This window comes from Vipera berus (assembly GCF_964194415.1).
Source record: "Vipera berus genome assembly, chromosome: 12".
Classification (NCBI taxonomy): domain Eukaryota; kingdom Metazoa; phylum Chordata; class Lepidosauria; order Squamata; family Viperidae; genus Vipera; species Vipera berus.
Window position 1 is genome coordinate 13844589 of NC_138215.1, and position 23857 is coordinate 13868445.

Below are 23857 nucleotides of genomic sequence, written 5' to 3' on the forward strand. Positions count from 1 at the left end.
CCACGATCTGACGGAAACGGCAAGCAAGCTCTCGAGCAATATTATGAAAGACAGAAGTCTTTTTATTTTCAGGAATTTTGCTTCCAACTCGGGACCCCATCTTTGCAACACCCCACGGTTTTGAAGTCATCTTCTTAGTCCACCTTCTCTTCCAGCTGGGCTTTCACAAAAAACTCAGGGCTGCGGACACAGCGATATGCAAACAGCTGGGGGAGAACGCCATGGATCACGTTGAGAACGAGAAACCACATCTTCCCTTCCTTGGGGACTCTGTAGATGTACGGGGTTCTGGCATGTATGGAAGCGCCAATGTGTGAGAACTGAGCCTGGAAAGCAGAAGGAATGAATTGTGAGTTGTCACTTGTGTGGAATCAGTGTTAACAGTCCCCATCATCACTGGATGCACGCTTTCTTCAGCCAGGGAGCCATCACCCGTCTCTTGAAAGTCCCTGTGCTCTGGCTTTTTAATGGTTTTTTTTAATGAGACTCCACCTCCCACTTCTTTGTTCTGGACCCATGCATTTTGGGGGACTGGGGTGTATGGCAACCCTGCAACATACCCTCCCAAATCCAAAATTCATCCCCTTATCTCAAAATCATCCAAGACACGATCCCCTTCAGTGGCTTGTATAGCTTTGCATCTTGGGCATACCCAGCTCGTAATACATTTATTGATCGTTGGGCATGTTCACAGCACGTTTCGATAAAAAAATAATACAAGAGATAAAAATATAAAATAGGAAACACAAAATTAAAATATTACAAACGTAGGTCTAGATTACAGATGTAATTTTTTGCTTCATTTGACAACAACCAGGAAATTGGCAAAGTCTCCCTTCATAAAACAATGATTTGATTTAGTGGAAACACTGAAGCTAACCAACAGTGGCTTAGTCAACCAGCTAACCCGATTAAGCAAACCATTAGGTTGGGCTTAACCACCAAACTAAAACAGAGGCAAACAACCCATTTTATTGGCTAATTCAATATGCGTCCCCTTTCCATTAACTTGCTTGTTATTTTAAGCACAGCATCAATCAAGCTTGGTACATAATAGAGTATCCTGTTATTCTGATTTGAGAACCAGAATGTTCTGGAGAGGATCTCAGCTCCTGGCGTAGAACCAGGACATCCACTAGAGATTTCCTGCTTTGAGCTTTTGACACAATGGCATGTAGCGTTTCCCAAGCACTCGGGACCTCATATGCTCAAAAGTTAAGGTGAAAAAAAAATCGGGAGTAATTTGCTGTTTCCTTTGCTAAGAGCAAAACTTCAGATAGTTTCGCTTTGCTTCGTCCTTAGAGAAGAAGGTGTTGCTTCTTCTCCAATTGGGCTGAAACATACCGTAAATTTACATCTAAGGTTATGTGCAAGAGCAGAAGTCTGCCAAGCCACAGAATATTTTTAGCATAAACAAACATGTAAAGATAGAAGCAACTGGGACAGCTCAGGATTGTGTTTTGTCCTTTGTCTTTCATCCGTCATCCTCTTGTTTCAAGCGGTGGTTTATTATTGTGTATTAGCAATGGTGATGATTGACCTGAATTTATGACCCCTGACTGGTCTACAGAGGGAGGGGCTGACCAGGTCATGCTCCAGACAACTTGAGCTTTTATGGGCAAGGTGGGCTAGGGCTGATCGGTAGAGAAGTCCAAATATTAGTCTGTATCCTATGATAAGAGGACAGAGAAGGATGGTAGGGTGAGGAAATCTCTCCAGTGGCAACAATAGTTCTGTCTGTGTAGTCAGCAGCATCTGTGAGACGAGAAAGATGCTGTATATCTCCATGTTTAAGCCGAGCAGCCATGGAGGTTTCCTGCTATTGGAGAAAGGTAGCACAAGATCTTCTTGGTGGTGGCTCCACAGTGGTGGAAGTTGTCTCCAAGAAAATCAGCCAGCTATCCTGTTTCATCAATTTAGGCAAACATTGAAAACTACGAAGGAAGGTTTGTTCTTTTTCTTTTTTTAATATGACTGTACTGTTGGGTTTGAAATTTGAGCTTTTTTCCTGCCATTAACCACCTTGGGCAATTTTTTAGTATTTGATGAGATAAAGAAGTAAATAATCTACTAGCTCTTCTTTTGAGGAAGAATCAGATGTAAGCATCTCTTCCCCCTGACAAACCCAGAGAATCAGAATCCTAGATATGAAAGAATACAAGCCCAGAAAACTTCCTGATATGGTTATTTGCTTAGCAGTAGCAGTTCTCCTTGTGAGTAGCGCCCTTATCTTCTGGATTAATTGTATCTGAAATTGTTTTGGGGTACGTTCTTCCAGCTGTTTCTTGGGTGAGGTTTTGAGGATCCTCCTCCTACCTGTCTAGGGAGATTCTCCATCATCCAGACCGTGGTTGTCCCAAAGGTGCTTTTTCAAGAGGCAACTGGACTTTCTTGGCTTCCCCTTGAAGACCATTCTCTTCTCATCCAAGAAGCTTCTTCGGTTCTGACTGTTCCTTCTACCTCTGCTGAATTCAGAGCCTTGATCTTAATGGTGCAAAAAAAAAGCCAGCTAGATCCATTGCTGACCAGTCTTATCTGCTTTCTTCAATCTTGCTTTCTTTAGCCGCTTTGCAAACTCTTCATCCACTGAATAGAAACAGGGTGGGGCTCTTAGTAGGGCGATATCTCCAGTTCTGTCTGGGTAACAATAGTATTCAGATTGCCCCGTGTGCAAACAACAGCAAAAGAAATTGAATAGGTAGTTTTATCCCTTCTGAGCAGGGATTGAACAATGGAGTTGATTATACTAAGCTATGAGGCCTAGGTTGATACAGCATGCTAACTGAGCCATCTTTATTTGATTAATACAGTTGGCTGAGTTCATCCAGCCTAATTTAACCAGATACGAAGCTCACTGGCTGAGTTTGAACATGTCTGTGTGCCACAAATTAGCTAACCACTCATTTTAGGTTAGTAGGTTGGTCAAACCCCAGCCTGTGTGGTTAACTTAGTTTTGGCTTAAGCGTCTGAAGTTGGAGTTGGCGAACCCTTCTTAATGGCTTGAGTGGCTATGTGAACTCAAGACGGCGATGATTTTATTCCACTGTTTAATTTATTTTGGCCAGTTCAAAGCAGCAGATAATGCCTAAAGTTCTTTCCTTTTCCTTCTCCTCTGTCCTCCACAAAACTTTTGAGGTGGGTTGGCTGAAAGAGAAGAAGACTTGCCCAAAATCAACCAGTTTTAGTTTTCATGCCTAAAGGTGGGGGGGGACCTAGAATTCACCATCTCCTAGTTTCTAGGCCAGCACCTTCACCACGGCATCAAACTGTGCTCTACTCAGTAAACCATAGTTTAGGACTATCTGTGTTTTAGTTCATGGCTCTCGCCCTCTTTTGAATGTGGAAGTGGTACAGAGGAAAACCATGCCTCCAATATGGGATCATTTAAAATGTTCTGGTCTTACCTGGGCTAGTCCTCCAGCATGAATAAGAGTTAAATCGGGCATCCAGGAACATCCAGGTACAAGCAGACCATAGACCGAAATTATGTAGTACGGCACCGAGTAGAACATGTAGGCTAACATCTAAATGTGAGAAGGGAAGAGAGTTGGTCTCTGCACCTTCAAAACAGTAGCCATCATTTGAACATAGAATAGAGTGAGAAGGGACCTTGGAGGTTTTCTAGTCCAGCCCCTGCTGGAGAAGGAGACACTAATCATTGTAGACAAATGGTCGTCCAGTCTCTTTTGGAAAGCCTTCAGTGATAGAGCACCCATAATTTCTGAAGGCAAGCTATTCCATTGGTTGACTGCTCTCACCATTAAGCAATTTCTCCTTAGTTCTAGGTTGCTTCTCTCCTTGGTTAGTTTCCAACCATTGTTTCTTGTCTTGCCTTTTGGTGCCTTGGAAAATAATTTCACACACACACACACACACACACACCCCATCTTTGTAGGAGCCTCTCAAATATTGGAACAGTATTATCATGTTTCCCCTAGTCCTTCTTTTCCTTAGACTAGACCAGGGGGTGTCAAACTGCTGGCCTGTGGGCCGGATGTGTCATCCAGAAGCCATGCCCACCCCATTGCCAGCAATGGCAAAACCATCCCGATATGTTGCGGGACGTCACACGATGTCGGGAGTTTGACATGTCTGGACTAGACATAGCCAGTTCCTGTAAACCGTTTTCCCTACGTTTTAGCCTTCAGTCCCTTAATTAAAATTTATGTGAGAAGGTCTGCTCTCCTTGTACAATTTTGTAAAGGAGGCAGAGTGATAGTTAGTGCTGTGTTTAAACCAGACAGCTGTAATCTAGGCCATAAATTATGGTTTATGAACCATAAGGTTAGGTACACATACACTGTCAAGTCACATGACATACATTGTCAAGTCATCAATATTTTTAATTGATGCAAAATATTAACCCTGCAACTGTATTAAGGCTTTAAAAAATGTGACCTGGATGTTGTACAAAGTCAAGTAATAAGTTCTTAGTCTAAAAATGTTGGCAATTAGCATGATTTATCCAGTCATGCCTCACACCTCAGGCTAAACCAGGGGTGGGCAACCTTGGATCTTTTATGACTCGTGGACTTCAACTCCCAGAATTCCTGAGCCAGCATGGCTCAGCTTGGAAACCTCTCCCTTTCCCCTCAGTGTGGCTGGCTCAGGATTTCTGGGAGTTGAAGTCCACGAGTCATAAAAGAGCCAAGGTTGCCTACCCCTGGGCTAAACCATGCCTGCTGAAGAAAGTCTCTTTGTTGGGTTCATATGCATGCATATAGTAATCTACAGTTTCCAATCCCAATATTTAAATTCACACAGAACTCCAATCCATAATCTTATCCACTCAATTCTGGCTTAGGGTCATAAATTAAAAATAATCATTCCGGGTCCTCAAAATGCTTGAGCATAGCTACCAAATATTAGGTGTGCATTGCAATACAAATGTCTCAGTTGGGTTACCTGAAGTTTTGGATAGGCAGCGGGATCCTTGAGGTATGGCTCATGAAGTTGGCTGTAAAGTCGACACAGTTCACCTGGACAGTCCAAAGCAATCTAGAGAAAAATTGGATCCATAATATTTGGATCATAATTTTGGTGCAATAAACTACAGGTTAGGAAACTGGTGTAAATCTTGTTCCAACTGCCATCTCCCTAGTTAGGTAAGGGAGGAAGAGAGAAACAACTTGGAGCTGTAAGTGTCTGTTCTTAACCCACATGGATGTGATGACAAAGCATGTGTCAAGCGTAGGGGAAATTGGGAGATTCAGGCAGTTCAAATGAGTATAAAGATGTGTTACAAGCTTAAGCTCTCTACAAAAATCTGAGCTACTAACGGTCAAGAGAAATGAACGGGAATTAAGAAGGAATTCAAGGTGAGCTGGACTTAGATCTCTTTTGGGCATACATGGACTCGTGACTTATGATGCATTTGACCCCTCCCTCGGGTTTAGCCTGGTCACCTCCTACAGCGTGCAAAGTTACAAAACATGCATTGTGACATTATGTGACACATCCCAGCCTTCTGGACATGCAACGCAGTAATACGCACCAATTCATAAACCTTATCACACCTGTCCCCTCTCCCCCCCCATGGATGTCTATGTCTGGACGCTCACCTTTCCTGCCCCCATGTTAAAGTTTAAACACAGAAGCAAACTTAAATGCTTTTCAGTTCAAATTTAATGCTTTGCGCAAAGTGTACGGTATATGACACACACCTCACGTTATAAGATTCTGGTCTCTTTATTCTATTCTTAAGAAAGAAAGAAACTTACCATGCCCCTGAAGAGGCAAAATCCAGTTGCAAAAATGAAATACGAAGCCAAGAGGAAATCGGTCGGTCTTCTCAGAAGATTTTGCTTCTGAACTTCTTTTATGATCTGCAATGGAGATGGAAGCCCTGTTAGAAGTCTGCACCAAAAGCAGCAAAGGGCTTTGTAGCCTCTCTCTGCAAAACAATATGCTTTGCACGGTGTGCCAGATGTTTTTTAGGAGGCGCCTTGCCTCTGCAATTTAACAGTTTGATTTTTCAAGCAGGTCCAAAGTGTCAAAACAGTTTGGGAAACAACGCACAGACTTAATTCATACTGCCTGCCAAAATCATGTGGTCGGCTGAGTTTGGGCTGAGTGCCCTAGGAGGCCTCAGCCATTAGCTTTCCAATCCATGATTTATGGTTTAGCATGACATATCAACCCAGCCAAATGTTACTGTTATAATTTTAACAATGGCACAAACCTCTCCAATTATACCTAATTCCATAATTCAGAGTGAAGCAAACTACAGCTTAGCACATTACAGAGTCTTTTTGTCCCCCCCCCCACCCACCAAAACAAAAAACCTAGGAAAAAATATATCTCAAGAAACAGAAAACCGTTTCCTGACCGAGTCTGGAGTACAAACGGTTTGGAGTCGAGCCAACTTAAGCAATTGCATTGCCATTTATTGCAGCTCTTACAAAAAAGAAGAACCAGCGACAAAGCAGAAGGAGAGCCATGCAGCAGAGTTGGAAACCAAAGTATGTTTAATCGTGGACTTGCTTTGCCACTTCCACTTCCCTTCCAAACAAAACCAATATTTACATTTCCCCTTAAGGCGCGAGATGTTGCTGATGCTCAGAACGTTTCCCTCTATACAGGTAGTCCTTGACTTACGACCGTAATTGAGCCCCAAATTCCTGACGCTAAGCGAGGCATTTGTTAACTGAGCTTTGCCCCATTTTACGACCTTTCTTGCCACAGTTGTTAAATGAATCACTGTTCAGTTAGCAACTGTGGTTGTTAAGTGAATCTGGCTTCCCCATCGATTTTGCTTGTCAGGAGGTTGCAAAAGGGGAACATGTGACCCCGGGACACCGCAACCATCATAAATACGAGTCAGTTGCCAAGCATCTTAATTTTGATCACGTGACCCTAGGGATGCTGCCCCAGTCATAAATGGGAAGAAAGGTGGTTATAAGTCACTTTTTTGTCGTTAAGTCACCTGTATTAAGATTTAGGACAATGTTTTTTAACGGCTTTTTTCAGTACTGTTGTAACTTTTTTATTATTATTATTCCTATTTACATCACGCCCTTCTCCGAAGACTCAGGGCGGCTTACAATTTAAAGCACAAATCAATGTGCTTAGCAACTTGGAATGGACTAGGCCCAAAGGTGCTTTTTCAAAAGGCAGCTGGGTTTTCTTTGGGGTTTTGGGTTTTTTTTTTTTTGAAGACGTTTCACTTCTCACCCAAGAAGCTTCTTCAGTTCTGACTTGGAACTGAAGAAGCTTCTCGGTTGAGAAGCGAAATGTCTTCCAAGTTAAAACAAAGGAAGTAAAGTTGCCTTTTGAAAAAGCACCTTTGGGACAGCCATGAGCGGGATGACTGAGAGTCTCCGTAGACACTAAACAAACTTGTAAGTCAAGGACAAGGCATGATTCTATGCGTGCCGAGTTGAGCAGAAAAAATTTTTTATTTTAATTCCATTTATATCCCGCCCTTCTCCGAAGACTCAGGGCAGCTTACAAGCTTAGCAGTAGCCTTCATTCTATGTATATGCCTGCTTATTAGGGCTTTCACACACACACCCCAAGCGGCATTATTACAAAGTCAGCTTATTGCCCCCAACAATCTGGGTCCTCATTTTACCTACCTCGGAAGGATGGAAGGCTGAGTCAACCTTGAGCCTGGTGGGACTCGAACCTGCACTAATTGCAGGCAGCTGGTGTTACTTAAGGAGGCATTAGCCCACTGCTCCACCAAGGCTCTAAAATGTCTTCGTTTAGGATGAAATCACACGTTCCAGGCCTTCGGGGGTAGCAATCTGATTTGTTTGGTTTTGGCAAGGTGAACCCAGCCGTGGTTCACGCAAATTGGGTGCCGCTGTTTAAGAAGGATCCTGGGAAGTCACAGCGATACGTTCGGAAAAGGGGGACCGAATGAATGAGAGACACTTAATTCTTTTGAAGTTCAAGCCTTTTTTCCTCCTCCTTTTCATACGGACAATAACAAGAAGAAGAATACCTTTGTTGGAAAATTGGCAGTCGCTGGTGGTTGATTATAGATTTTGAAACCAGCCCATAGCGGGAGACAAATATACGGCACACTTAACAAAGATACAGCACACATTCTTGTTCCATATTTTCCTATTAGGCAACAGCGAAAACATGAATGAAGGATTGTTAATGACAAGTTGAGCAGGGCAACCCTTTGCATGCCTATTCAGATGAAAATCACAACAAGTTCAGTGCAGTTTACTGCTCTTGTTTGCATGACAACTTTAGCCGGGTTATTTGAATCCTGGTTTATTGGGGTATCCCATTTTCAAAGTTTCACACAGTGCATTCAGACATGAGAGAAGCTCCCTGGCTGGGCTCACATATCAGACTAGCTTGCAACAATATTCTCTTATCATGAAGACACAGCCAATTTCATGTATAATGTGCCTAATCTCCAGATGTTCCATCTGGGAACTGTAGCAGTTCTGTTCAAGCACATCTGGAGAGAGCTAAGCATCCTTTAACTGGATGATCACAGATGTGATAGGCGACAACTCTCAAAATTCGCAACCAACATGACCAACTCCATACTGGTTGATATTTATTCCAAGAAATGGAGACAAAAGGAAGAAAGGGAATGCAAACATTCTACTTCATTTTTTAAAAAAAAAAATTCCTCCAGGAAGTGCCAAATATAAATCTGAGCTTATTTCAGGTACAGGATAAAATGCTAGGACACAATTTACTTTCAGTTTACTAAAATGTGACTTATTATTTGTTTTTTTTAGTTCAACTGCAGGAGTAGAGTCTCCTTCCAGTAGGGTTCAACTCCTGGTGACTTCCTAGAGTTTTCTTGGAACATAACAAAAAGGGATTAACCACTGCTTTGTTGCAGGACAGAATGACACAACTCACTGCAGCCAACTTGCCACAGTCAGCTTACCATGGGACAATCACCATGGTCAACTCACCAAGGGACAACTCTTCTGCAGGACAATTCAACAATTCAATTTAATCATTTAAAATAATTTTAAATTTTTTTTTTAATTTTTGTCATTCATATTTCATGCTGTCCCTGCTTTGGCATCTTTTCTTTGATGATTCTATTCCACTGTTTCTTTAATATTTGTCTAACTCTTCTCCCATGGTGAGTTGTGCCATGGCGAGTTGGTTGTGGCGAGTTGTCACAGACCAGTTGCAGGATGCATTTTTTTTTTACTTTCCAGCTAGTGTGCAATTCTAGCTTACCCAATCTCCCATCACAGCGGTAAACATGTCTCGTGCTGCAAGCTTGGCTTTTGAGATTGGCCAAAGTTAGTAAGATGCTCTCAGCATTTCATTGGTAACCCCTGATCTCGTTGCCTTGAAAATTCAAGACTCTAAAAAGAGGTCAGTTATTAAAGCCCCAAAGCAAAGTGGATTCTTAATGTTTCCTTACCCACAATATTTCCAGGGATAAAGACAATTATGCTCATTGTGATGGATCCCAGCCAGTACAAGCCAATCATGCGATAATTTTCCCTGCCAGAGAAAAATAGAAAACCTTGCTTTCAGATACCATTGTGATGCATGTTCTCTTACTGGAGGTACATTCAAACAATATGTGCCTATATATTTAAAGTCACTGAATGTATTACTTGCACTAAATAACTGGGTAATCGCATTGCATTGGCTTAAAACATAAACAGGACCATTTTTAAAATATTCAGCCCTACTGGCTCAAGAGCTCTTCCTGACGCTGATGTCCCTTAACAACTCAGTCATTTTATATGCTGAATCTTTGTTCATTTCTGCTCTTTATCATTGTTATCATTATTTAATTGGAGGGGGCTTTTCTTTTGAATAAAGAAATCGGCATTTATTTCCCGTCTGCTGTTAAGGCAGCACATAGAATTTTTGGAAAGGAAGGCATGAAAACAACAATCTCCCCCCAGTGTTAGGCATAGCCCCCCCAAAGTCATGCTTAGCCTCCCCAAATGTCATGCTTGGTTCCCCCAAATGTCATGCTTAGCCCCAAAGTCATGCTTAGCCTGCAAATGTCATGCTTAGCCCCCAAATATCATGCTTAGTTCCCCCAAATGTCATACTTAGCTCTCCCAAATGTCATGCTTACTTCCCCAGTCATGCTTAGCTCCCCCAAATGTCATGCTTAACCCCCCCAAAAAAAATGTCATGCTCACGTACTCCCAGGCAATGGCAGCCACCATCAAGAGATACATCAGATAATGAACAGAACCATCCCAGTAGCAAATCATGTGGCCGTAAGCTGTGTTCAGATAAGGTTCGCCCTGTGGAAATAAGCGCATGTGTAACTGAATGGCAGAGAAGATAAGGCCACATAGCAGTTCCAACTATAACAAAAAAAGGTGTCTGGAGTTTTAACACAGACACCCCACACCCCGCACCCCTGAGATAAAATGTGGCATCATGACAGCCTTGTTTGTCTTTGCAGTGAACTTAATTCTCCCACAGAGTCTGATGGGTTTTTCTCCCACCGAAGAGAATATTTGTAGCTCCAGGTTGAACTGTGGGGGGTCCTTGGTGCTCTCTGAGCTTGGCTGTTTGCCTGCAGACGTTTCATTACCCAAATAGGGCAATCAAAGAACTACTAGCTAGGTTGGACAAACAATTAATTAAACAATAAACAGCAGCCTAATCAAGGAACTGCCAGGGAAGCCAGTAGGGCAGGGGATTTTAGCCTTTTCTTCACCCTGGACACCCTTTAAATACCTTTTTTGGCCACGGACCACAAGCCACAGACCCCCAAGGCTTAAATCAAGATTTAAATCATAGCATTTCTTCAAGCCTTTGCGGAAGCCCTGTGACGACACCGCATCCCCCCCGCTATACACTAGTGCTAGTATATGGTATATACTACTATACTATATACTACTGCAATGGTTCTCAACCTGTGGTCCGCGGACCCCTGGGAGTAAACCTCACTCCCTTCTAGTGCTTCTACTCCCAGGTCATTCTCCATTTATCATCTTTCTGCCTGAGCGGGGGGGGGGGGGGTTGGACTAGATGATCTCTAAGGTCCCTTCCAACTTTATTACTATTATTAGTTCCCCTTGTATCCGCCTATGAATCCAGCTGCAGGTAGGCGTCGACTTACAACAGTTCATTTAGTGACCCTTCAAGGTTACAACGGCGCTGAAAAAAATGAGACTTATAACCATTTTTCACACTTACGACCGTTGCAGCATCCCTATGGTCACATGATCAAAACTTGGCAATGGACTCATATTTATGACGGTTGCACTGGCCAGGGGATCATGTGATCCCCTTTTGCAATCTTCTGACAGTCAAAGTCCATGGGAGAAGCCAGATTCACTTAACGACCGTGTGACAAACTTAATAACTGCAGTGATTTACTTCACCACTGTGACTGTGTCATAAAAAGAGGCCGAAGTCACTTTACCGCTGTCTCACTTAGCAACAGAAATTTTGGGCTCAAATTGTGATCCTAAGTTGAGGACTACATATACCCTTTTATAATTGAATCTAACTTCCAAGGCGAGGGTGAGGAAGAAAGATATTCTCTTGTTTGTGCCTGAAGAATCATTCAGATCAACTTTGGCGGGAAACAAGTTAAGAATAGAAATGGAATATAAATATAAATGAAATATAAACGAAATGAAGCTTGCTGCTAGCCCTCCACCAGTTGTATCTTGAGGCTGTGTATTTCTCCAAATGAGATGTAAGGACATTGTTATTCAATTCATGTACTGTCCCCTTTGGACAGAGTCTGTGCAAAGGGAGGAAATATCTGTCACTGATGGGTTTTGACCTTTCATGACCCACAACATCACTGCAGCGTCGCACCTGTCCAGCTTGAAAGCCCCAAACTTATAAGCGAGGAGAGGGGTCACAAAATCAGAGGAATGTGCAAACAGTAGGTGATCCAATCATTGCTTTAATGGATTTAAGATCACACACACGTACGCACACAGACACAAAAGATGAGTTGTGCACTTTCCGCTCTCTTCAAAGGAAAGGTAAATCATAGACATTCATTGTTTCTTCCAGCAAACCCCCCCCTCTCCCCCCCATATCTCAAGCCTGCAATTCTGAGAATCTGCAGCTTGCTGAGATTGCGGCTTGCTTGCTGATCATAAAATTCTCAGCATCCGTTGGCCAGCATCCAGGATGCAGGAGTGAACGGTCCTTTGCAAGAACTGCAACGAACCTCACTGCTTTCCACTCAAGTATTCCAGGAGAAAGGAGCAATAGCAATAGCACTTTAGACTTGTGTGTCACTCCGTTGTGTCCCCAACAATCTGGGTCCTCAATTTACCGACCTTGGGGAAGGATGGAAAGCCGAGTGAACCTTGAACCCCGTCAGGATCGAACTCCTGGCAGTGGGCAGAGCCAGTCTGCAATCCTGTAGTCCCTGGGGCTCCCAGCTGCCTACCCACTCCCTCCAACCCTAATGAGCCATAATCATTTACCTCTTTCAAGTAATAAGTCATGAATCCATCAATAATCCCATCGTGTTCTAGCCCAATGATTAGATTCACGATGCTGGTGAAAGAGAACACCGCGTAAACTGCAGCAAAACCAGGAAAGAAGAAGAAGAAGAAAAACACTTTTTAATTACGAGAGAAACCCCCAATCTCTTCAAGACTTTCAAGTTTATTATTGCACAAGTCATTTTTTCTGCAGCTGTCTGGCCCCATTCACAGATGTTCTTTTACAGATGTTCAGAGGTCATCAACCCCATCCTCTGTTTGCAGCCCTCTTGTTTTCACCTCTCTTTGGGATTGGGAGTGGAGATACAAATGGAAAAATGGAATAAAGCTTTCGCTACCAACCGACTGAGCTGTGAAAAGTAGCCTCTGGTTGCTTTTATGTCTTAAAGATAAAGGTAAAGTTTCCCCCACACATGCGTGCTAGTCGTTTCCGACTCTAGGGGCCGGTGCTCATCTCCGTTTCAAAGCCGAAGAGCCAGCGCTTGTCCGAGGACATCTCCGTGGTCATGTGGCCGGCATGACTAAAGGCCAAAGGCGCACAGAACGCTGTTACCTTCCCACCGGAGTGGTCCCTATTTTTCTACTTGCATTTTTACGTGCTTTCGAACTGCTAGGTTGGCAGAAGCTGGGACGAGTAACAGGCGCTCACTTTGTTACGCGGCACTCGGGATTCGACCCGCCAAACTGCCGACAAGCTCAGCGTCTTAACCCACTGAGCCACCACGTAATGTCTTACATTAAGCCAGAATTATTTTTATTACAATTGTTACAATTATAGTCACAAGATGCTTCATGCTAAAACATGGGTGGGATTGCAAATCGCACCAAGTCAAAAATAAATGAACTGTATTACGGTTGAGTCCAGCATCTGAACGAGGCCGCTGTCTAAATCTCTGACTTACCACAATGTGTTCTTATGTCAGGAAGCCTTAACTTCTTAGATCAATAGTTAATCATACACAACGGTTGTCTTTGCACAATACATTAAGCGAGATCTGGACAAGATCTAAAGAACTTTATTCATTACATTGTGCAAATTCAGAAAATGAATGAATTCAGTCATATGCTTTGTAAAATTAATACTAAAGGTAAAGGTAAAGGTAAAGGTTCCCCCGCACATGCGTGCTAGTCGTTTCCGACTCTAGGGGCCGGTGCTCATCTCCGTTTCATAGCCGAAGAGCCAGCGCTTGTCCGAGGACGTCTCCGTGGTCATGTGGCCGGCACGACTAGATGCCAAAGGCGCACGGAACGCTGTTACCTTCCCACCGTAGTGGTCCCTATTTTTCTACTTGCATTTTTACCTGCTTTCGAACTGCTAGGTTGGCAGAAGCTGGGACGAGTAACAGGCGCTCACTCTGCTACGCGGCACTCGGGATTCGACCCGCCAAACTGCCGACCTTCTGATCAACAAGCTCAGCGTCCTAACCCACTGAGCCACTAAACCAGCCACTAAAGCATAGTGTTGGATTTTGGCTTAACATTAGTTGGCAGTTAGTACAATGAACTGTAGTTAAACTATGATTTATTGGAATGGGATTTGAATTATAGATTAGCCAGCTCCAGTTTACTTTTTCCATATCACACCAATACGTACCATAGAAAAGTGGGTCACTTGGTGGTCTCCTTTTCACTAGAAATCGAGCTGCCAAGCCCACCAAGACCAGAATCAACAATCCAGCTACTACAATGACCCAAGAGCTACAGGAAATAAAAAGAAAAGTGAGAAACCAAAAGGGGGGGGGGAATAGAGTTTAACATGTTTTCCTTCACTTCCTCAAATAAAACCACAGAAAAAGAGAAATGCTGACCCCGTGCTTTTCTTCCCTTCCAATTATGTACTTCAGAGCATCCCAACATACACAGGGAATCATTATTGAGAGCTCCGTGGTGGAAAATCCAGAAGGGTGAATAATTTTCCCTGCAAGACAAAGCTTGCTGATCTTTCGGAGTGCAGAATTGGACTGTAAGAAGCCTCCGATATTTATCACAAGAACCACCACAACAAATAATGAGAACTGTCTTTTTCTCTGACAAATGCAGCTTGGCCTTCTGTGAGTCAGTGGTTAGAGGAACTGTGAAACTTCAGTGGGAAACGTAACTTGCCAATCGTTTCCTTCCCCTCCTCAAAATATTAATACCAGCAAAGAAGAAGGCCCAGGCTGCAAAAACGGTGCTGTTAGATTTTTGTTGTATTTCACTGGCTTTGTTAAGATGGAGGTGGGCGGGCAGGTTTGAGAAGACACCTGCAGTCTTATGAGATGCTGCAACAGATAGCTGGACTTCTTTGGACAAAGCTAGTTGTGTTTCTGATGTGCTCCCACTCAGCCAAAGATCTGGTTTGCATTATCCTCCAAGATTCATATTCCAGACAAAGGAAACGTGCGAAATGCACCATTAAAGAGTTTAATAAGTGGCCAGCTTGTGAAATTGCAGACAGGATGCAAAGAATTTTAGGGCAGAGGGAAATCAAAAAGAGGGGGAGGGGGGGGTTTCTGCCCAGCTGGTGTAAATGATCTTGGATGGAGCCTGATTGAGATCTGTATTATCTGTCAGATGATGGGAGAGAGGAACCGTATCTTGCTCGGAGGTAGATTTTAGGAATTTCCTTATAATAAGAGCTGTCAGCCAGTGGAATAGCCCAACTTCTAAAAAAGCTGTTTTCCTAGCCACTTGATATCCTTAAACAGAATTCAGCAGCAATTGGACTAAATGACCTCAGAGGTCTCTTCCAACTGTGATTGTGTGATAATAACACCAAACCCAGCCGTAAATCATGGCTACCCAACCGGTGATCTAGTGTGGTGAACGAACCCTGTAGGAGCAAAGGTATATTAAGACAGCTACATTTGTCGTGGCTATTAGCCTAACGCCTTCCAAACTGCCTTCCAAACTTCGGCTCCTGCAGCAAAGTTGACTTCCCCTACTGACTGCAGTGTGGAGGATGAAAGCAGATGAGCTGACTGTTGCCTTTTGTGTTCCTGAGTGTTTAGCATCCTTCATTTGCAAACTGCTGCAGGTGTCCTTGGAGGGAGCAAGGAAAGGGCAACAAGGAAGAAGCAAAAAAAAAACAAAAAACGGAGAAGCAACAGCTGAAGAGCTCTGACTATTAGCTTTGGCTAGAAGATCTATTGAATAATGGTTAAAGGGCGGCACTATAAATAGGGAGAGAGCCACTGTGGTGTATTGTATGGTGTTGTGATCAAAGCATCAGGCCAGAAATCAAGAAACTGCATATTCCAGTTCCACCTTAGGCACAAAGCCAGGTGGGTGAGCTGGAGTCAATCCCTCTCTCTCTCAGCCCTAGGAAGAAGACCCGTGGCAAGCCACTTCCAAAAAGCTTCCCAAGAAAACTGCAAAGATTAATCCGGACAGCCTCCAGGAGTCAAGGCTGATCCAAAGGCAAAGATATTCACTCGAGAGCCGGTTTGGTGCAGTGGTTAAGACATCGGGGCTAGAAACCAGGAGACTGTGAGTTCTAGTCTTGCCTTAGGCACAAAGCCAGGTGGGTGGCCTTGGGCCAGTCCCTCTCTCTCTGCCCTAGGAAGGAGTTAATGGCAAACCACTTCTGAAATCTTGCCAAGAAAACTGCAGGGAGTCAACCAAGAGGCAAAAATCAACACGGACAAACACACACACACACACACACACAAAGGAGGGAGATTCACATTTTAGTCTCTCCTCTGCTATCCATGCCCAGTGAGCACGCTGAAAGTAGTGCCTTTCTCTCCATTACTGGCATTTACATTGAGCAAATAAGTACGCTAAGTGATGTCCAGGGATGCTGATTGCATCTCTCTCTCTCTCTCTCTCTCTCTCTCTCTCTCTCTCTCTCTCTCTCTCTCTCTCTCTCTCTCTCTCTCTCTCTCTCTCTCTCTCTCTCTCTCTCTCTCTCTCTCTCTCTCTCTCTCCTCTGAGCTGGGGGACATGGGCTCCAGGGAGAGAGTGTTTGCATTCAGGCCAAGCCTGCCACTTCTCTCTTGACAAATGAACCTCTGGCATTTCTTCTGGAGAAAGCAGCTGCCGGCTATTGTTGTGCCCCTTTCCACACCATGTCAGCGCAGGCAACAGCCAGCCGAGGGCAGGGCGGCTTCTAAAAATACCAGCCCAGCTTATGCAAGTGACCAAAAGGCTCGGCTTCCTGCTCTTGTTCCTGGCCCGGCCCGCCTCTCCCCAGAGTACCTTCTTGGCCATCACATCAACAACAGCCTGTTCAGCATGTCCCACTTTATATAACCTGAAACACAATCCGTGCAAACTCCAGGTATTGTTCCAGGGGCAAAGGACATCCAGCAGCAAGACAGCCAACTGGGCACACAAAATGGACAGGGAGGGTAGCTGAGACGCCTGCCCCAAGTCAGTGCCTTTCTGATTGCCAGACTGAGGAAGGCCACGGGTGTTTTCTCTGCAAGATTTATTATTATTAAACCAACTTATACTCACACACGGTGACTTTGGGTGGCTTTATAACTTTAAAGTATAGGATAGGATAGGATAGGATAGGATAGGATAGGATAGGATAGGATAGGATAGGATAGGATAGAATAGAATAGAATAGAATAGAATAGAATAGAATAGAATAGAATAGAATAGAATAGAATAGAATAGAAAATAATAGAATAGAATAGAATAGAATAGAATAGAATAGAATAGAATAGAATAGAATAGAATAGAATAGAATAGAATAGAATAGAATAGAATAAGGAAAGAATAAGGAATAGAATAGAATAGAATAGAATAGAATAGAATAGAATAGAATAGAATAGAATAGAATAGAATAGAATAGAATAGAATAGAATAGAATAGAATAGAATAGAATAGGGAAAGAATAAGGAATAGAATAGAATAGAATAGAATAGAATAGAATAGAATAGAATAGAATAGAATAGAATAGAATAGAATAGAATAGAATAGAATAGAATAGAATAGAATAGAATAGAAGGATGGGGATGGGATGGGATGGGATTGAATAGGATAGCATAGCACAGCATAGCATAGCATAGGATAACTTTGTTGTCACTTTAAATGTACACTAACCAGCCTACATTAAAATGAAATTGTGTTGCATTCAGCTCTAAAAAAATACCATTATGCATATATCTCCCCCCACCCCGACACACACATATATGAAACATCACAGTCTAGTTTGAATGTATACAAAAATCCACAGTGCAAAAATCTCACCCTGTGGCAGCAGCAACACAATCAAATCAAATCTTTATTTGATCACATAGACCATCAAACTCAGGAGTCACAATTCATTAAGACAAAAGGAAAAAAAATACTGTTATTCTAAAATATAATTAAAAGAGGTTAGAGTTAATACTATGGCGTACTTTGCCAATTACAGAACAGCACTTGGCTGTGGTCAAGGATATTAAGTCAGATTGATCTGAGAGCAACATCCACTCCACCTGAGGACAGCCAGCAACGTAATCAGCTCCATCTCTCTTCGGGGACTCCAGGCCCTCTGATAAAAATCACATCTTTAGGACTTTTGGGAAAAGCAACAAGCTGGGGGCTAATCACACCTTGGGGCAGGGGTGTCAAGCTCGCAACGTCACGTGACGTGTCGTGACCTATCGCAACTTTTTTGCCATTGCCGGCAATGGAGTGGGCGCGGTTTCGCTATGATGCATCCGGCCCAGGGGCTGGCAGTTTGACACCCCTGCCTTGGGGGGGGGGGGGCAGGGAATGATGTTCCATAAAGAAGGGGCCATCACTAAAAAGGCTCTTTCTGTGGTCCCACCAGATATATATCCCCAATAGACAGGACCTGCCTGCAACATAGTCTGCCTTCAGTCCTGGTGAGCTGGGTGGATATTTTATTATTTATTCATTTATTTATTTCATTAGATTTGTATACCGCCCTTTCCCGAAGGACTCAGGGCGGTTTACAGGGTAATTAAAACAAGAAATACAAAAGTTAAAAACGATTAAAAAATTACAACAGTCCCTGAAAAAGTAAAAAACCCCAATTAAAATTAAAATTCTCAGCCTGGGCCAGAGAGCTCGAAGAGCCAGGTCGTCAGGTCCCGGCGGAATGAACGGAGGTCGGGGGCAGTCCTCAGCTCCACGGGCAGCTGGTTCCAGAGGGCAGGTGCACCCACAGAGAAGGCCCTCCCCCTGGGTGTTACCCGCCGGCAATTTTCCTATTTGGCAGGGATTTCACAGTATGACCCCCATGCCTTCCCCTGGCCCCCTCATGCTAGCTAGGTCTATGGCCCTGTTAGTCTTGTTAGTGCAGTTTATTTATGACTTAAGACGTGCTTTGTTTTGCTTTCCGCAAATGCAGGGATCTGATTCTTTTAATCAAGGATTAGGTAGCCCTGACCTCACCTGCTGTTCCCAGGCAATTTGATTGGGCGTGGCGGCACAGAATGTAAGCAACAGGGCAAGCTGCTTTGTACACCTGGTTTGGGAGAGTTATGTGTGAACTTGGCTATTTTTGGCTTGCTCAGTGTTCCGCCTGTGAATTTATAAATCGGTCTGGTTCCAAAACTAGGCTGCCGTTTCTGTCCTTCTCCCTAAAGTGGTTAGTTTGCTTTGAATTCAGCCCCCTGGGCAAACTCAGCCATGCTTCAGAGTGCACAACAGTCTGGCCCAGCATGGCTAACCCAACAGGATGAATAAAAAAATAATAATAATGACTTACATACGATTTGAAAAACCGGTGGGATTTAATATTCTCCCTTGTGGCGTTTGGGGAAAGTTGCTGGAAGACAAGTGACTGAAGAAGGTAGGGAAGAGAAACCATGGCCCCTGATGCTGTTCAATTTATTCAAGCCCCTCTCCCTCCCCCAACCCAATATATACTTCAGCACGCAGGCACACCACTCGTCCCTAAACAGACCTAGTCGAATCCAAGGTACTTTATTCCTCAGGCACCATGCAGACGACAGCAGCCACACCGCTGGATCCCTGTTGGCTCAGAAGCAGCGCCCGGCGAGTGCAAACGTAGCTTCCAGCAAGACCCCCTTGAATTCTCCCCAATCTTGCAAAGCCCTCCCCCTCCTGGCCTTTGCCATGCATCTCTCCGGGCTGGCCGAGCGGCCAAAGAAAGGGGGGCTGCCTCCAGACCCCCCCCCCCGAGAGCTTTTCCACCTGGGACGAAGCTCCGCTTTTTGCGCGCCCCTCTCCCGTCGTCCTTGTCACTCCTGCGCCCTCTTTCCTCTTCTTCGCCGCCGCCAGCCCCTTTCCCACATTACGCCGGCCCCGCTTGGCAGCGCGCACGTGAGGAAAGGTCCGCACCTGCCCCCCCCACCCCCTTGCTCACCTGCCGGTGGCAGCCAAAGCGTTGAAGAGGTAGGTGATGGGGATGGCGCAGAGGGATAACACGAAGACGCCGGTGGCAGCCGCGGCGCTCATCCCAGCAGCTGGCCCGCTTCCTCCTCCTCCTCCTCCTCCTCCTCCTCGTTTGGCTTCGGCGACGGGCTCGGAGAGGTTAGACCGGCGGCATTCCGCTCCCAGCTCCGGGGCTGGGCTTCAGGGCTGCCTGGCCAGCTCCTCCATGCGTCCCGAGCTGGCCGACTTTGCAGGCTTCTCGCAGCCCGGCCGACCGATGCGCGCGGGGAGAGTTCCCGCTTGGTTCTCCAGCCCTCCCGCCAAGCTGGTGCGCCCTTGCGCGCTGCTGGTGCCGCTGCTGGAGCGGAGCGGGCGCCCAATGGCCCCCATGGCCAGAGAGACGCCGCCTCCCGCCGCCCGATCAGCTCAGGCAAAAGCGGGCGGATCTGTTAGGATCCCTCCTCCTCCTCCTCCTCCTCCCCCCCCCAGCCCGTCCAGCGGGTCTCTTTCTGGGCAGGAATGGCCGCCTCTGTCTAGGCAACCCGTAGAGTCAGCCTAAGTCATCGGGGTACTGAGTCAGATCGACCCAGGCTGGCCAGGTTTCAGACGAGAGCCCCAGATGCTGGGTTTAGGGATCTTGAGCAAAGCCCCCTCTGGAAATCCATCTCCTCCTCTTCCATCTTCTCGCCTGCCCCATCTCATCAGAGGCCATTGGTTTGCTTCTCGGGTCCAATCCAGCTGTTGCCCAGAAGTGGAGGCTATCAGCGTTCCTTGTCCAGGAGCTTGATAACAGCAAGGTGGATGAGACAACCAGTCTACTTTGGGGTCACTGACACGCCTTTAGGGAGCCCTGGGACAACCCTGGTTGATCTCAGAAAGCTATGCAGGACCTGGTTAACTCTTGGTGGGCCACTAAGAAACCCAAAAGCACCCCAGCAGAAAGCAGTGGCAAACCACTTCAGAACAGCTGCTCCGGAAACTGTGTAGATCTGTCCATCGAGTCCCCAGGAGACAATCAAGCCAACAGAGATTTCCCATTATTTTTCCTAGATAAATAAATCAAATCAGCATCAGACGAGGTTTTTTTTATAAGACTTCAAAGTCATTTTGTTCCAATTCAAATGAAGAAATATGCATTGCTCCCACTGTCTATAAATGAAGATGTTTCATCGATATCCAAGGGTTGCCAACTTTTTAGATGCTGCTCTAGATGGGGAGGGACAGTGTTCCTGAAGTTAAAAATATCCTCTCTCTCCACCAGAGGGCTGTTCAGGCAGCTCAGGAATTCTGGGAGTTGAAGTCCACGAGTCATAAAAGAGCCATGGTTGCTTACTCCTGCAGATCACTGCAACATCCCCTGTGGTCAGGTAATCAAAATTCAGACCCTTTGGCAACCGATTCATATTTCTGATGGTTGCAGTGTCCCAGGGTGATGTGATCTTTTGCAACTTTCTGATAAGCAAAGTCAGAAGAGGGGTGGGGGGTTATTATATCATTTTATTATTTTTCCTCTGGTTGTTTTTTAATTTTTTTTATAGGGTGTCTTTCTATTGATGTAAGCCACCTTGAATCGCCATGTGCGAGGAGGCGGAATACAAATTTTCCAAATAAATAAAAATAAAAAGTCAAGTGGGGAAGCCAGATTCCCTTAATGACCATGTTACTAACTTAACAACGGTAGTGATTCACTTAACAGCTGTGGCCAGAAAGGTTGTAAAATGGAACAAAAACTCACTTAGCAGTGGTCTTGCCTTGCTTGTCAGAAATTTTGCGCTCAACTGTGGTTATAAGTCAAGGACTACCTGTGATAGGATTTCTGTACATGTCAAACCCATCTTCAGGAAAAGACTAGCATGGTCCATGGAGGTTTGATTTTCTAAGAGGCTTTTGGGGCACTTCACTTGAGTAGCCATTGAGTATTTATTTATCTTTGTTTCCTTACCTGATCTTATAGGCTCCTTCTATTGAAAATAAACTGGAGTTTTGGGAGGGAGTGCAATAAAGGATCATTTGGTTTGCAAATAAATGGATAAACCTTATGCTACCGCTTCCATTTGCATTTAACAATGTCATCAACATTTCCTGGTGACCTATTATTTCTATCCTCTCCCCATCCAGTTGTCATTCTGTCTTTCCTGCCCGTGAAAGGCCTAAGTGATTCTGATGCAAAAGGAAATCCTGTTTCAAAAGCCATTTCCACAGCCTTTTAATGCCAGCCAAGGTTAGCCTCAAAATTGAGCTTTTGTTCATTTTGTAGGGAGCCGGTGGCTGAGAACAGTGGCAATAGAGGCAATAGAGTACCTGGCTGAGGAATTCTGGGAGTTGAAGTCCACAAGTCATAAAAAAGGGTCAAGTTGAAGACCCCTGCTTCAGACCAGTGGGCAAACTGCCAAGTGGGTGGGCCTGAATTCTTGATTCCAGCACATGGAGACCAGACCTGCTTTGTTGTTGTTTTTCCTTTACAGCCATGTGCCCCAAAGACAGCAGACAAAGATTTGAAGCTCAGTTCAACATTTCTCAGTAAACATGTACGTGCAACAGTTCTGTGGTGTTGTCATGGTGCTAAACATTTGTCTCTTGTGTTGTTGGCAATAAATGATATGTGAAGCGTGGGATCTGCACTGTTTAGGTCAGGCTGAGGTCAAACTTAAGTTAAAAACGTGTGTGGGAGGTATTTTTATATAGATAAAATCATGCTGCGATTGGAGAGCTAAGCCAAGCCAGATACAGCTGTTTTTACAGCATAGTTTTATGTGTACAAATCCAACACACAAAGATTTCCTGATGTGTTTGCATATAGTCACCTGCTGCTGTGGCACATGTTTGCATATGAGATTCTCCAGCATAGATTTCCCAACAAAGAATTCATGTATGTTGTTAGGCAGGCTTGCATGTGCAGCTACAGTCTCTCTTGTAGACTCCTCTGGGATGCTGACTATGTTTGCACATTGCGGTCTCTTTCAGCAGGTGATCGATTGTCCAGAATTCCCCAGCAAGCATGATGCAGGTTTAGAAGAGGGAGGGTTTCCTATTATACAGCCATGGCTGCCATTTTGACTTTTTAAATTACCTCCCCAAAGATACCTGAACATTACTCTAATTACAGAACCCTGACTGTCCTCAAAGGGACAACCCTTTCCCCTCCAGTCTTCCCATGGGATTTAATTGAAGCATGGGAAGCCAGCAAAGCTGCAGACCTTTGAAGGGTATTTATATAAGAAAAGATTAGACATTCACCCATATCCCTTAGTTAAGACACAATACACAAAGAACTGAATTAAACATCTTTTTCTTTCATTACATTGGAGAAAAAAATGCATCTGAAGTAAGAAATAAAAGGGTTTTTTAAAAAAAATCTGCCTATTCTTAGGAGTTATGATAGGAAAACCTTTGCCTGCTCCAGCAATTCACTTTACCATTTTTATTTATATTTTATATTACAGTTCAACGCATCTTCAAAGGACCAGGAGCTGGTGCCTCTTCTGCCGTCATCTCAGCAGTTGCAATATTTTAGCGCGCAACGCACACGTCCAAAGAAGGAAGATAAACATTAATGTTTCCTTGTTTCATTTGTTAATGAAAGACCTCCTCATCGACTAGTAAATATTAAGACTGTATCACTGTCTGGTATCGTTGTATCATCACCTTGGAATTCACAAACAAACGTTGATTTGATTAAAATGCAATGTTATTTCATCCACAAGGCGTCACAAATCTCCAGTGACCATACCTCCTTTGATAGAAAGCACGGTCCTTTATTTCAAAGAGCAGCCCCCTTTATTCCTTCGCTTTTACTCTTGAATTTTGCTTTGTAAAGCGAAGTCATAAACATGTTTATTTAAAAAAAATCCTTCCGATTTGCTCCCTTTTTAGATTTGTCTTTTATGGTGCTTTCCCCCCCCCCCAACCTAAAAACACATTCTGCAGCAAACCCAAACAGCAAGAATCCCCATTTTTCTCTTGCAATTGGGGCTGGGGTCTGCCGGCTCCCGCAACTCCCCCCTCCCCTTTCAATTTTTCTCCTCCACCGGTGGAGAAGGAAAAAAGAGAGAGAGAGAGCATTTTGGGGTTGAGAATGACACGACACAACCCGAGACGAAAGGTTTAAGCGCGGAGGGCTCCTCTTGGTGATTATTATCTCTGCGAGCCCGAGGGGAGATGCGCGCGCAGCCGCTGCGCTT

The 23857-nt window shown here is 44.4% G+C and overlaps 1 protein-coding gene and 1 long non-coding RNA gene across 4 annotated transcripts; one reads left to right on the forward strand and one right to left on the reverse strand.

The window, feature by feature from the left end:
- Positions 1-41: 41 nt before the first annotated feature.
- TM6SF1 (transmembrane 6 superfamily member 1) lies at positions 42-20049 on the reverse strand. Of its 2 annotated transcripts, none has more exons than XM_081337187.1 (10): positions 19669-20049; positions 13990-14093; positions 12375-12472; positions 10108-10211; positions 9362-9444; positions 7949-8070; positions 5721-5825; positions 4906-4998; positions 3405-3524; positions 42-326 (listed from the first exon to the last, which is right to left on the reverse strand). In XM_081337187.1, exons 1-10 carry the CDS (start codon positions 19758-19760, stop codon positions 135-137), a joined length of 1113 nt encoding a protein of 370 aa, XP_081193313.1. In that variant the 5' UTR covers positions 19761-20049; the 3' UTR covers positions 42-134. The 2 variants fall into 2 exon arrangements, with proteins under 2 accessions (XP_081193313.1, XP_081193314.1); XM_081337188.1 differs by lacking the exon at positions 19669-20049 and adding an exon at positions 17577-17593.
- An 814-nt stretch (positions 20050-20863) lies between these two features.
- On the forward strand, positions 20864-23293 carry LOC308673503. Of its 2 annotated transcripts, XR_014027662.1 has the most exons (3): positions 20864-21897; positions 22142-22204; positions 23120-23293. It is a non-coding gene; the product is annotated as an uncharacterized lncRNA (long non-coding RNA). The 2 variants fall into 2 exon arrangements; XR_014027663.1 differs by lacking the exon at positions 20864-21897 and having other exon boundaries at positions 21913-22204.
- The last annotated feature ends 564 nt before the right edge of the window (positions 23294-23857 follow it).